This window comes from Dipodomys merriami, unplaced genomic scaffold (assembly GCF_024711535.1).
Source record: "Dipodomys merriami isolate MVZ:Mamm:240054 unplaced genomic scaffold, mDipMer1.0.p SCAF_22, whole genome shotgun sequence".
Lineage (NCBI taxonomy): Eukaryota > Metazoa > Chordata > Mammalia > Rodentia > Heteromyidae > Dipodomys > Dipodomys merriami.
The window spans coordinates 12,556,083-12,569,377 of record NW_027203604.1 but is presented as its reverse complement, the minus strand read 5'-3'; the positions used below and the strand labels follow the sequence as shown (position 1 = coordinate 12,569,377).

Genomic DNA, 13,295 nt, shown 5'->3' with positions numbered 1-13,295 from the left:
CTATGCATTGCTGACAAACCGGTTCTAAATAACATAAAATATGAAAGTCAAGAAGGATTTTTGGTACCAGATTCATCATATGCAAATGCCAAAATTCATGAGCACAAGATAGTATATTTCACTCTACCCAGGAGGAATGATGGTTGTATGAAGTCCAGGCTTAGGTCTAGAGGAACTACAAGGACCACTCCAGCCCAAAGAACCACACAATCACTACATATTGACTACATATGTAATAGTGAATTGGTAGCCAAATTGTGCAGATCTCTGTAGGAAACTGAAAATGAACAAGTCCCAACTGTACCATGCAATTATGTATTATGGTAAATTCAAAAAACAGCATGTCAGTACCACAGCTGATTAATAACAGTATGGTGAAAACCATTACACAGCACATAGAAAAGAAAAGAGCTAGGCTCAGTGTTTGTGACCTCGGGCCCACAGAACATCTCACCTTGTACAGAGAGGAGAGTATAATCAGTTGAACCCCTTGCAGTGAAGCTCTGGCACCTGTATCAAATTTCAGCCACTGAGCCTTGAATTTTGAACCAGAAGAGCATACCTCCCTGCAGCCTCTGTCCCACTCACCATTCCAGGCCGAGGTGTGGGCACTTTACCATGGTAAATAACCCACTTGGGATAGGAATCCACACGGGATTTCTGCAGGTACTTCCCATGAGAGAACACTGCTTCCACCGTGGACAGTGCATAGGTGCAGACTGCAGACAGACCCACATTGTTCCTGTGGAGCGAGCACAGGCCAGTTCAGTGCCTGCAGAGCAGCAGGCTAGAGGGAAGCACTCCTTCCCACAGAGGGCACTTACAGTTGGGGCGTAAAGAGTGCATAGATAACAGGTTCCTTGGATCTTGGGTGGCGCAGTACAAAGGCATCTTTCAAAATGTTGAAGATCAGGCCTAGGTCTGGCTGGGAGCAGAGTAGCTTGGCCTTCAGGAACGATGTCCACTTATTCTGCAAGATTTTCTGGCCACCCTGGTCATCCTAAAACCCAAGAGACGGGATATTACAGGGGAATCTAGGAGACCCCACAAACAGTCCAGGTGACAGATACAGTGCCCACCTGTCTTCTCAGGTGGCTCAAATCTCACTTTGTGCAGTACAAAGAAAAAGCAACCCCCCCAAAATCCCGTCTCTGAAGAATCATTTCATGACAACCATGTTTACAGTTCTTTAGTGCATTCTTGAGTTCTGGCTCTGAAACGGCAGGGTCTTTTGTGAAATGACAATAAAGTTGAAAGTGAAAATGTGAAAATGTCAAGCAAAGTACAAGGGCCACACAGCGTTAGGCAATCTCCAATACTGAACTCCATCTTAGGTGAATATATCTATGCCTCTATTTCCATTCTACCTGCTGAATTATGGCTAAAGGGCTTTGGAACTACTAGGTTCTTTCTTGAACACTGTTTAATGTGCTGATCAGTGAGAGACAACTGTGAAGTTTATACGACTTGTGACTTGCAGAGAACACAGATGACGTCCTACCATATTCAAAATTTTCTTCCCAGGTCCAGGTTTTCTATTTAATGTTTTCTTGATATTATAAAGGTGATGTATAAAGGGGTTATAGTTATATAAGTCAGGTAAATTGAACATTTCTTTTTGGACCATGCCAGTTTCAGTTTCTGTGTTCAGTCTTTTTACTACACGAATTTTATTAGACTATGCCATTATCATTGTTCTAGCCATCATTCGTTTTTATTGCTAATCTTTATTGTGCCTAATTTACATGTTAAAGTTTCTCAAATATATGTTTAGGAAAGAAGGTATATATGGGTTTTGGTAGCACATGTGTTTTTAGGAACCCACTAGGGATCTAGGAACAAACAGCCTATTCATTAGTAGGGACACACTGAACTGAACCTGCGAAGTGTGCATACAGAAGAACGGGACATGGAAAAGCTTATTTTACTTTATTTTTTGCCAGTCCTGGGTTTTGAACTCAAGGCCTGGGCACTGTCCCTGAGCTGCTTTTGCCAAGGCTAGTGCTACACCATTTGAGCCACAGAACCATTTCTGGCTGTTTTTGTGTATGTGGTACTGAGGAATCGAATCCAGGGCTTCATGCCTGTGAGGCAAGCACTCTACCACTGAGCCACCTTCCCAGCCTGCTACTTTTATTTTAGCCATAATGATTTTATATTTCTATTTGAAATCCTAGGACAAGTGATGAATTTCCTAAGAGAATTTCATTCTCTTTCTGATGATTAGCAGGGGAATGTTCCAGCAGCTCTGTGGCCATTTGTCTCATGGGCTTTCAAGTCCTGAGGGGCAGTGCAAGGGTCTGTGCTCACAGGGTGGCAGGGTCTGGGGCTCGTGCTCAGACTGGCCTCAGTCTATCAGTGGAGGTAAGTTCAGGACAAGAAATGGACTTTTATGGGCTGGGAAGGTGGCTCAGTGGTAGAGCACTTGCCTTGCATGCCTGAGGCCCTGGGTTCGATTCCTCAGCACCATATATGCAAAAAGAAAAAAGCCGGAAGTGGTGCTGTGGCTCAAGTGGTAGAGCGCTAGCCTTGGGCTGTAGAGCTGAGGGACAGCGCCAGGCCCAGAGTTCAGGCCCCATGACCGGACCTCCCCACCTCCTTCCCCCAAAAAAGAAATGGACTTTTAGCTCCCAACAGACCTGTGGAGACCAGAGGCTTATGTTTGGGTTAGGGTTAGAGGAGACAGGCCACAACATATACTGAGGATCCTGCTCGTGGATTTTCCTGCAACATCCTGTAAAGGTTTGGGCCAAGGTGGGTTTGGCTCCTGTGTTCTGACAGCCACAAGCTGTAGGGGAGGAGGAGAATGAGAGCTCTTGGCCTCTCCTGCCAGTGCTGTTCTTAGGCCCTTTGCATACCTGTGGGGAGTTCTGGCCTTCCTGTGCCCACCCACCACACACAGCACATCAACTTTATTATACTATATGGCCCCACTGCTCTATCATTAGTTAATACCGCTAATATCATTCTATGACTAATTTATACATGACTCTTGCCACAGGCACATATATGGGATAAAAATGCATTAATGAAGTAAAAGAATACATTAATAGTATCGACCTGACCTCAGTCCTGCAGGATGAGGAATGAGGTACTAACAGTGAGTGACACTTGGGGAACTGAGTCAGTAAGCTGTGGGTAGAGGTCTTGGCAGCTGCTAAGGTGTAAGCCAGACAAGTCAAGTATGTACCACAGCTACATCCTGCCCTGCATACTATGCTGCTAAGGAAGAGGTATCCAGAGTACCCGGTCTGTGCCATGTTGGCATGAGATCCTTCCTTCTGTGGTAAAATGATCCACGGTGACTGCCACATCAAAGGGCCATGTGGCATTTGAGCTTCTAAAGGCGCTCATGGGGGGACAAGATCCGGTGACTAACTTTAGTGATTGTGTTTTCCCTGGGTTCCAATGCTCTATCTGAGACCTGTTCGTCTACTTGCCCCAAATGTCAGTCTAGCCACTAACTAAACCCAAGGCAATTCTCTGTGCTACCTAAGCACCTGCATGTAATAGCATCCTCAACTCTGCCCCTCCACACACTGTAGGCTTTGAGACAGACAGACATTTTACTGCAGATTTCACTTTTTACACTTAAGGTATGAATTCACCCTCATGTGACTGAGAGCTTCAAACAATGAGATTCAAAATCTCACAGAATCTGGTGAGTACACTCAGCAAAACTGACTTCTCCTAACTGGGGAGGTCTGAGGACAATGCCGAGAACCACAGCTGCGCAGCTGCATGATGAGTGAGAATGGCACTTTAGTGCCCACAGACACCAGCGGAGCTCCCAAGAACAGAGGCCTGTCAGAAGAGGCTGCTGTGGCAGGTAGGGATAGGGTGGCAGGAAAAGGTGCATTTCCAGGCCTGCTCCCACTCCCATAGGCTGGAAAAGCCAAGGCTAGCAGGGTAGCACTCACCATGCACACTCTTGCAATGCGGGGAATCTTTAACTGGAAAAAAAAGTCATACTCCACAGACACTTCATTGAAGAAAAAGTAGACTTTGTTCTCATCACCCTTGTAACCAGAGGGAGTTTTTCTTATCACATCAGCATGGACAAAGTTAGGCTCTGTAGAGAGATGACACAAGATTGACCCTGCACATGGAGTTTTGTGTTCCTGCCTGCTCCCCATGGTGTCACAGGCAGTCACTGCAGTTTTGGGACCTGAGGGACTCCCTGCAAGGACTTCTGGAATGTGTGTGTGTCACACTGCAAAGAGACTTCAGGGCTGGGACTGATGATAGTGCTTAGCTTGACCAAACCTGTCTCATTCTCCTCAGCCTCACAGAATTGGCCCTGGCTTTGGCCTTGCAGAACAGTTCTCCCAAGCTCCACCCACAAGCTTTCTGGAGCCTTTCAGCTGGCAGACAAACCATCTTCTGATTTAAACAAGTGACTTGATCCAATTAGCCCCAGCCACATATGCATATGCTCGGCTGGCCTACTCCAGTGAGTAGGTGGCTGCCCCTGCATATAGCCATCAGGACCTGTCCAGAGATCAAGAGGCTTCAAAAAGCTCTGGGTCCCACTTGCCAGCATACCCAGCTAAAAGTTTCCTGCTATCCACCCAAAATTTTAGACATTATGAGGTGTTGGATGCAGGTGACTAGGCACCCTGACACTACCTAACTAGGCCCTGGAAGATGGCACAAAGGCTGCATCTTTCATGTCATGCCCAAATGATACTACATCCCATCTGAGGTCCACTCTCAAGGCAGGATATACAAGCAGCTTTCAAACAGTGTTGTATTAGCAGAAAGCACACCAAAAGTCATAGCCTTGGATTATGATGGGAGCCCTAGCTCTTCCTGAGTTCCTCTCCAGTGAGATTAATGGGAGCTCAGGAATCTTACAGCACAAGAACAGCCAGAGGGAAGTATAATAGTGCGCACTCTTCAGATTATAGACCTTGTGTCTTACCATGTAGCCATGGGATGTCAGACTCTGTCCGCAGATGACTGGAGAAATAGGTTCGCGAGATGATGAACTCACTTCCCAAAAAATTATATGTTGTCCCGGCATAAAGCTCTCCATCTGCATAGACCCAGAAACATGGCGAATGGAGGAATAGCATATCAGTTGAATCCACTGCCATTGCACTAAGAACAATTTTTTTCTCCATTACTGGGTCTTAAATTCAGGGTCTGAATACTTTCACTTGTCTGTTTTTTTGCTCAAAATGGCACTTTACCATTTGAGGCACAGCCCCATTTCTAGCTTTTGGTGGTTTACTGGAGATAGAAGTCCCATGGACTTTCCTGCACAGGCTGGCTTTGAACTGTGATTCTCAGATCTCAGCTTCTTGAGTAGCTAGGATTACAGGTGTGAGCCACAAACAGATGGCTGAGGACAATTTATAACTGAATTAAGCCTTCATACGGAAGAGATGAGATTTCTTTAACTTCCCGTATACATCCACTGTGTACATTGATGTCTTTCCCTTGACAGGTGTTACACTGAGCTGAAGTTTTTGAGTTAAAGAATAGTAATGGAACCCAAATGAAAATTTCCCACAGCCAGTAAAATGACAGCAGCATAGTTGGTCCTCCATTTCCCATGGGTTTTACCCTAATAAAGCCACAATTGAAAACACTGTAAGCCAAAATGTACTTAAGGCACCTCCTTTTTGATACAAACACAGCTGACCTCACCTGCAGTAAATGTGCTCAGAACATGCTCATCTTCAGGAAGGCAGAATACCCACATGTGATTCACTATCCACTGCACTGAATGTGAAGACTGAATGGAGTGGAAATCTTCATTGAGTGGAAAAACCACAAATGGAGCCACTAGTATTTGGGGACTGTTACAGTAGTAGATAGTCATGAGAGTTGAGGAACATTTGCTGAAGAATTATGAGACTATCATAAAGCATATGCCTCTGTGGCTCCCTTCCCTCCCAAAAGGAATATCTGAACGCTGTATACCAATGATGGATGTAAAGCAGTATGCTAAAATGTTGGGCTAGTTATCCCTTGAATGGTGAATTCAAACCTCTTCAGTGCTAAGAAGAGGTCTGTGTAAAGGTACATATATCTTCTGCAAGGGCAAGTGATGTTAACCCAATTCCAGGAAAGACAAAGGAAGGAAAGCAGAGGCCAGTAGGAAGCCACAAACTTCGGGCATGAGAAACCTGAGTAAAAGAACTTACCAACCATGACAGATGTATATGTGTGTGAAGGGTTAAAGGGACACTTTCCTCTGCCATCTTGCTCTGACCACAGAAATTTAAAGGATTTTTTGTTCTAAAATTAAATTATGAGAAGAGGAATTGTTAAGACATCTGATCTTCCATTATAACAATGTGTCTTTACACCATTTAATTGGACAGATTCCTTGTTCTGGGAAGACCAATGGAGTTGAGAAAATGGGTGCTGGACCACATGAGCCCTGCCCTTGGAGACATGCTGTATGCCACCAGGCTCAGTCTCCACTCCAGCGCCTTGGTTGAGCTATGCAGTATCTCAAACCTCAGTCTCTTCATCTGGAAAATGGAGATAGAGAAGCTGGTTGCTGTAGGGTTGTTAGAAAGGCCAATAAGAGCCAAATACAGGCCATGTTCAGCAAGTGACCAAATAGAATGCAGTATTTTACTGTAATAACACAGAGAGAACCAAATTATCCAAGAATCAGGTAACTGACTATTTTTTGTTAGAAATGAAAACAAAAATAAGAAGCAAAATCCCTGCAACCTTCATGACTTATGCCAAATGGACCTATGGTCTCAAAACTCTAAGAAATTCCAAGCTGCACTGAAAGAAAGGAGAGGCCAGGACTTCAACCATGGAATAATTTCTTTCCCTGACAGCAAAATCCCAGCTGTGGAGTAATTTCTTTACTTGACAGTAAACCCCAACCTGAATAAGAAATAATGTGGGGGCTCGGAAGGTGGCTCAGTGGTAGAGCGCTTGCCTTGCATGCATGAGGCCCTGGGTTTGATTCCCCAGCACCACATAAACAAAAAGAAAAAAGCCAGAAGTGGCACTGTGGTTCAAGTAGTAGAGCACTAGCCTTGAGCTGAAGAGCTGAGGGACAGCGCCCAGGCCCAGAATTCAGGCCCCACGACCAGACCGCCCCCCCCCCCCCAACAAGAAAAAGAAGAAATGTGGGTAGAACCAACTGCAGAAGCAATTGGAAACTTATCAAATACAGAAAAGCAAAATCAAATGTAATGACAGATGAAATGCAGAGAAATGCCCCCAAATGGCAGATGAGGTATATTCTTCCCTGAACAAAATACTTCTAGAAAACATCTTTTATTTTTAAAGTTTTAAACCTAAACAAAAACAAGTGTCTATCTTTTAGGACTGAGGTCTTTAATCTCAGAAACATCTTCACTTCTTATCAATGTTCATTACCAGCATCAAAGGGCACCAATTACCATGTAATCTTCCTGCAAGGACTATTTCCTAAGTGAATTTTTTTCTCATGGAAGTCAGTGTCTCACTATGAGCTCTGAACTCCTGGTCCTCTTATCTTAGTTGCTGGACTGCTAAGAGTATGAGCATGTGTCACAACACTTTAGCCATTAAATTCACCATTAGGACCGCTAGTGAGGTTATACTTTATCATGTAATTTCTCTCACACAAGGTGGGATTTTTTTCAGTGCTGGAAATCAAACTCAGGGTTTCTTGCATATTAGGCTAGTGTTCTACAATTCTTTAATCCAATTAATTAAAAAAGCTGTATATTGCAGCAGTTTCCTCCCTAGCCAGCTTCACATCCCATGGGTTCAGTTACCTACAACAAACCAAGTGGTCTGAGTAGTAAGATGACCTTCTACAATCCAACTATGCCTGCACAGGATGTAAATCTGTGTGTCCATGCTATATATGCCATCTGCTCATTAGTCACTGAGAAGCCATCTTGCTCATTAGATACTCAGTGGAGGGTTTGGTACTACCTGAAGCTCCTGACATCTATCCCCATCAGCTAAGCAGGGCAAGGGGGGAGGGGTGACCCTGCAGAAACTTATTAAATCCAGGGATGGTCACTAGAAAATATGTTTCATTTCCAACTCTACCATGCATCTATATACAAAGAAATGCTCCTTCGCTTTCTGCAGGTGGTCACTGTCAAGTAACCTATCTGGTAATCTGAATAAAAAATCTTTTCTAAAAGGCTTACACACCACGATCTGAGTTTCACCCTCTCTAGATTTTATGGTGAAGAAGGCTCCTCCACAGCAGCACACAGCAGTAGGATAGGATTCCAGTTGGAGCAGTCCAGATGTAACTCAGGAAAGGACAGGAGGTGCCCATGCTCCTCAGGTCACTTACAACGGGTGGTGCTAGGAGGGTCATGCAGTGTGGTCAGTGTCCCACCAACAGCTGACAATGAATGGTGACATCTTGAGACTCAGCAATGCGCTGATCAAGCACACATACCACCCAAGCCCTGGACCTTCATCCTGTGATCCTGAGCCAACCACAGCCAGAACATGAAGATCCCAGCATTAGAGGGCAGCTGTCAGCAGTATACTTCCTAGAATATCTCTTCACCAGTGCCAAGGATCACTGGGCCCTGAGCCCTGCCTTGAACCATATCCTATGTGAGGAACACCAAAGTTCAGATTAGCCATGTAGGCTGCATGGTCATTCTACAGCCTGGGGAGGCTTTCTGGAGAGGCTTCCAGTTGTCTCGGCCTTCACACTGTGGACCTGAGACAATCCTAGTGATATTTGTGATAGAGTTCACTTTATGTGTACTGACTCTATTTTAGCCACTGCCCAGGCTGCTATGAGCAAGACTGACCATGAAGTGAGTGGTCTGTGTACTCACCACATAGTCACATGTGGGCTTGAATGCATTGGTCCCACACACATACAGGGTATCATATGTTAAGTGCTGCAACACTCGAACATAGTTGAAGCATTCTGTCTGTGGGGTGAGAAACACCATCAACAGGCAGCCACTGAAGTACTCTCCATGTCCACATATGAAATCTATCCTGTGCTGCCCTGCCTTTCCTTCTGACTTCACATGATAGCCAGCAGTTCGCACAGTAAAGGGCCATTCTGCAAACATCTAAATCTTAAGCTGAGCTTGGATACTTTATCTTTGCCACCTTTACAAGCTTTTCAAGTGCTAGGCCAATTTCACTTCAGTCCCTAATTGATACTTGGCAAACACCTAGAGACCAAACAAAGAAACCAGTTTTACTATTGACCCCAAATTGTATTAAGGATAACTGTAGAAATAAATTTATTTTTCTCTCATAAACACACAAACCATTTCTTCAGTTGGCAGAGTTCCCAAAGCATATGCTGCACAGCAGCCCTCTGCCTCCCATGTGATACTGCTCTCTGTAGGCACACACTCAGACAGGAAATAACTTTTCTTCCAGTTCTAGTCTCACCTGAAGGGGAAGCTGGGCACTGAGGGGTGTCACCAACTGTCATCCAGCAATAAGGCCCTAGCAGGAAACTAAGGCCCCACAGAAGGACCAGTATGTTATTTTAGGGTGGACAGTACTTGGGTTATATGTGCTACAGTCAGAATTTATCTAAATCTTTGAAGATTTTTGTCTGTGAGTGTTTTGAAACTGGTGGGGTGTTGCTCACAATCACCCAAAGGGTAGGGAGGGGCTCCAGACCACCCTCTGTCTCTGAGCAGGGAAGGCAGAGCCAGTGGCCTGTTCCCTCTGCTTTAAAGATCCTACGTGGGAGCTGGGAAGGTGGCTCAGTGGTAGAGCGCTTGCCTTGCATGCATGAGGCCCTGAGTTCGATTCCCCAGCACCACATAAGTAAAAAGAAAAAAAGCCGGAAGTGGCACTGTGGCTCAAGAGGTAGAGTGCTAGCCTTCAGCTGAAGACCTGAGGGACAGCGCCTAGGCCCAGAGTTCAGGCCCCACGACCAGACCCCAAAAAATAAAAGAAAATAAAGATCCTATGTGATTCCAAAAGTGCCTGCTGTCCTCTTGCTTTCTCAGGGAATACTACATTTAGAGACAATTGCTTTAGGAAAAGTGGTTAACACATTCCTAAATATGTTTAGAAAAAATGTGTTTTTTAAAATATTTCATTTTCAGCTAATCAACGACAGTTGGACTTTGCTATAATTCAGCTGTTATGAGCAATGATCAACAATGACTGAGTTCTAAAAGTATGAAACCTAGACATCTGCCAGTCCCAGGCAGAGAGAGGTTGGTGGAGTAGATGGAGAGGGTGACCCAGTGTTCCTAAGGAAAGGGAAAACCAGTACTCTCTGCGTGTCACTATGCTGAGAGTCCCAAGGGATGGAGCTTCCACTCACATCCAGACTTCAGGAAGTACCCTGAATAAACATTACTGCAAATATAAGTATGCATCAGAAATGATTTTCTATAGTAAAAATCTAAGGAATTTGAAGAAATCCAATTCATGTCATAGAAAACATTTCTTGAGTGCCTCCTGTATCTGGTACCTACTGTGATCGGGCTCATCCCCAGTCAGGAGCAGAAGGATTGAGCTTCTCCAGGCTCTGTGATGACCCAACATAGCCCATCAGGACCATTTGATTGCACACCAGGCCCAGCTGCATGTAGAGGATGCCAAATGCATGAGATCAGACAATTGACAAAAGTACTTACCTCTTTTGATCTCCCTTTTGCTATGCAGTCTGCTTTTGTCTCATCTGAAACCATCCAGTGTAGCTGTTTTGGAGATATGAATTAAAGATAAAATGGGAAAAATGCACAGCTTAAAAGCACATGGGAAATGGAGGAATGAGAGGGAAAGAAGGAACAGCTTACACTAAGCAAAAGGAAAGAAATGTAAATATCACCTGATGTGGAAGAAATATTGAAATAAGCTCATAGAAGTCATAAACTTTATAGACCATCATAATGACAATTTGCCTTGTAAAGGTTAAAATTGTTTGTGACTTTAACTAAGTATCACTATTCCACAATACTGTGAAATATGTGAAATTTATATAATCACTTAATATCAATTACAAAAAGGAGGAAAGGAAAGTGAGAGAAGGGGTGGGTTAGGAGTGATGGCGACAACATTATCAGTCACTTTGTATGCATCTACTGTTTTGTAAAATGGAAACTTCCTTGTACAACCACTTAAAAGATAATAAAAAATTTTTAAAAAGCACATGGGAGAGTTCAGAGGCCAAATGTTTCTGAAATGAGTTAAAACTTTGGGACGATGGCTGGGGAGCAAAGTGGGGCTTCCTAAGTACCCATTGATTATCATCCTGATAAAAACTAGTGGGGTTTAGAAGACTCTCACAACCCTCTGGTTCACTATGAAAGAACAGCAGGAACTAAAACATTCAAAGTGGGAAAAATTACTTTTGTAAAAAACAAAACACTAAGATTGGGAATTTACCCAGTAACCCATCCATAGATGAATAAAGAAAATATAATATATCTACACAATGGAGTATTATTCATCCATTAAGTGAATGGAATTCCTTTGGATATGTTGAGTTCAGTAAATGTGTTATGACAATTTACTTTAAAAAAAGAGAGAATGGAATTCTGTTATTTGCATCAAGATGGATGGAAACAGGGGAGGGGACATCATGGTAAATTAAATAAGCCAGACCGACATAGACAGGATCCAGTGCTTCCTGTTCTCTTTCATGTGTGGAAGCTAAAAACAATCAGCTTGGATTATTAGAGGACAGAAAGAGTGTGTATTAGGTAGAAATGCCTGGATTTGAGCAGTTCATATTTATTCATTTATGTTAACATGCACAAGTAACACATTAAGGAAACAGTGACTTTGAAAAGAAGAGGAAGAGGGAGAGGAAGAGGAAGAAAAGGAGGAGGAGGAGGAGGAGGAAGAGGATGTGGTATATATACACAATGGAATTCTATGCCTCCATCAGAAAGAATGACATTGCCCCATTTGTTAGGAAATGGAAAGACTTGGAAAAAATATTAAGTGAAGCAAGCCAGGACCAAAGAAAGAAACATAGGTTCCATGGTTTCCCTTATTTGCAATAACTAGTGTATGTCTGAGACAAGCAGAAATGGTCAGATAAGTTGATGTTAGGCGAAATGAACCCCAAGATAAGGACTAAAATGGTTTTTCTTTCTTGCTATTGTTTCTACATATTTATAAGATGATTTCTTTGTTGCTTTGCATGTCCATCCCCCACAGTATAACCCCTGTTTTCACTGTATTTGATGTTGGTATAATTTGGGGAGGGCAAGGGAAAAAACAAATTGTTTAAATAGGGATACGGGTGGACCCATTGCAACAATAAGATGTACAAGACATTATGTAGAAAAACGAACTTTGGCGGGGAGGGGGGTCGGGGGAGTAGGGGAGGGACTAGGGCAGTGGGGGGAGTATGGGAAGGGATGGGAAGGGGAAACAAAGGAGGAGGCAACAATGCTTGATAAGAAATTTACTCATTACCTTGCTCATGTAATTGTAATCCCTCTGTATGGTATTTTCACAATGAAAATACTTATTAATAAAAAAATCTTAAATAAAGAAAGCAAGAATGAAAGAAGGAAGGAGAAGAAAGAAGGATGAAGAAGCAAGGAATCTGGAAGCTACCTCTTTCAGCAGTGGCAGAATTAGGGTTCTGTACAGTTTTGTGGGCAAGAGGTGACAGTGAGAATATTAGGAGTACTATCAGCTAAGCACTATTCTAGGGGAAAATTCAGGTTGCTGGGTCTCCTGAAGAGAATAGGTATGGGGCTAGGGGATTCTGGTGTGGGTCCTATTCTCCAAAGCTACCACAGGGCTGTAAGCTGCACAGGACAAATGGTGAATTGCAAGGCCCTAGACTCATGCCTTACTTTCCCAAAATAACCAACACCCCTTCCTGGGTGAGGGATGGAAACTGATGAAAGATAATAAGAGGAATGATTCAAGACTCCAAGGCTTGCACAGGTGTGGGGCTCAGCAGTTAGAAAGCACACAGACCTTCTTGGAAGAGGGGAGCCCAGGTGAGAGGTCTTTCTGAACTAATGCAGTGTATTCTCCTAGGAGCAGACAACCACACAGCATGGCAACACGGCACTGGACATCTAACTGGGACACACAAATGGCTGAACAAGATCCCACTTGCCTGCAAATTTCCCTCAGAAGGTAAAAGGCAGCTGAGTTTTCTCATCTACCTGAACCCTTAAGGATGGAGGCATAAATGGTAACTGGTACTGAACCATATTCCCAGGCTTTTCTCTAAGAAAGTCTACCAGGCAGAACCCTGGGCTGAGGACCAGGAGAATATAGCTCAGAGTCACACAGAGGAAGGGCTGAATGTGAGATGGGCCTGCAGCACTGTTCTGTTTGGTGACTTCTGAGGTAAATACTATTTGCACCGGATAAGGCTCTGA

The 13,295-nt window shown here is 43.8% G+C and overlaps 1 protein-coding gene across 1 annotated transcript in view; it reads right to left on the bottom strand.

Moving 5' to 3' along the window:
- The window catches only part of LOC138834922 (semaphorin-4D-like), a 40,259-nt gene that overhangs the window by 23,221 nt on the left and 3,743 nt on the right, over window positions 1-13,295 (bottom strand). Inside the window, exons 3-9 of the mRNA XM_070033720.1 lie at window positions 10,575-10,637; window positions 8,787-8,885; window positions 6,156-6,249; window positions 4,925-5,038; window positions 3,921-4,072; window positions 825-1,000; window positions 589-742 (exon numbers count right to left, since the gene is read on the bottom strand). Coding sequence (XP_069889821.1) covers window positions 589-742; window positions 825-1,000; window positions 3,921-4,072; window positions 4,925-5,038; window positions 6,156-6,249; window positions 8,787-8,885; window positions 10,575-10,637 — 852 coding nt within the window. The remainder of the gene's footprint in view (window positions 1-588; window positions 743-824; window positions 1,001-3,920; window positions 4,073-4,924; window positions 5,039-6,155; window positions 6,250-8,786; window positions 8,886-10,574; window positions 10,638-13,295) is intronic.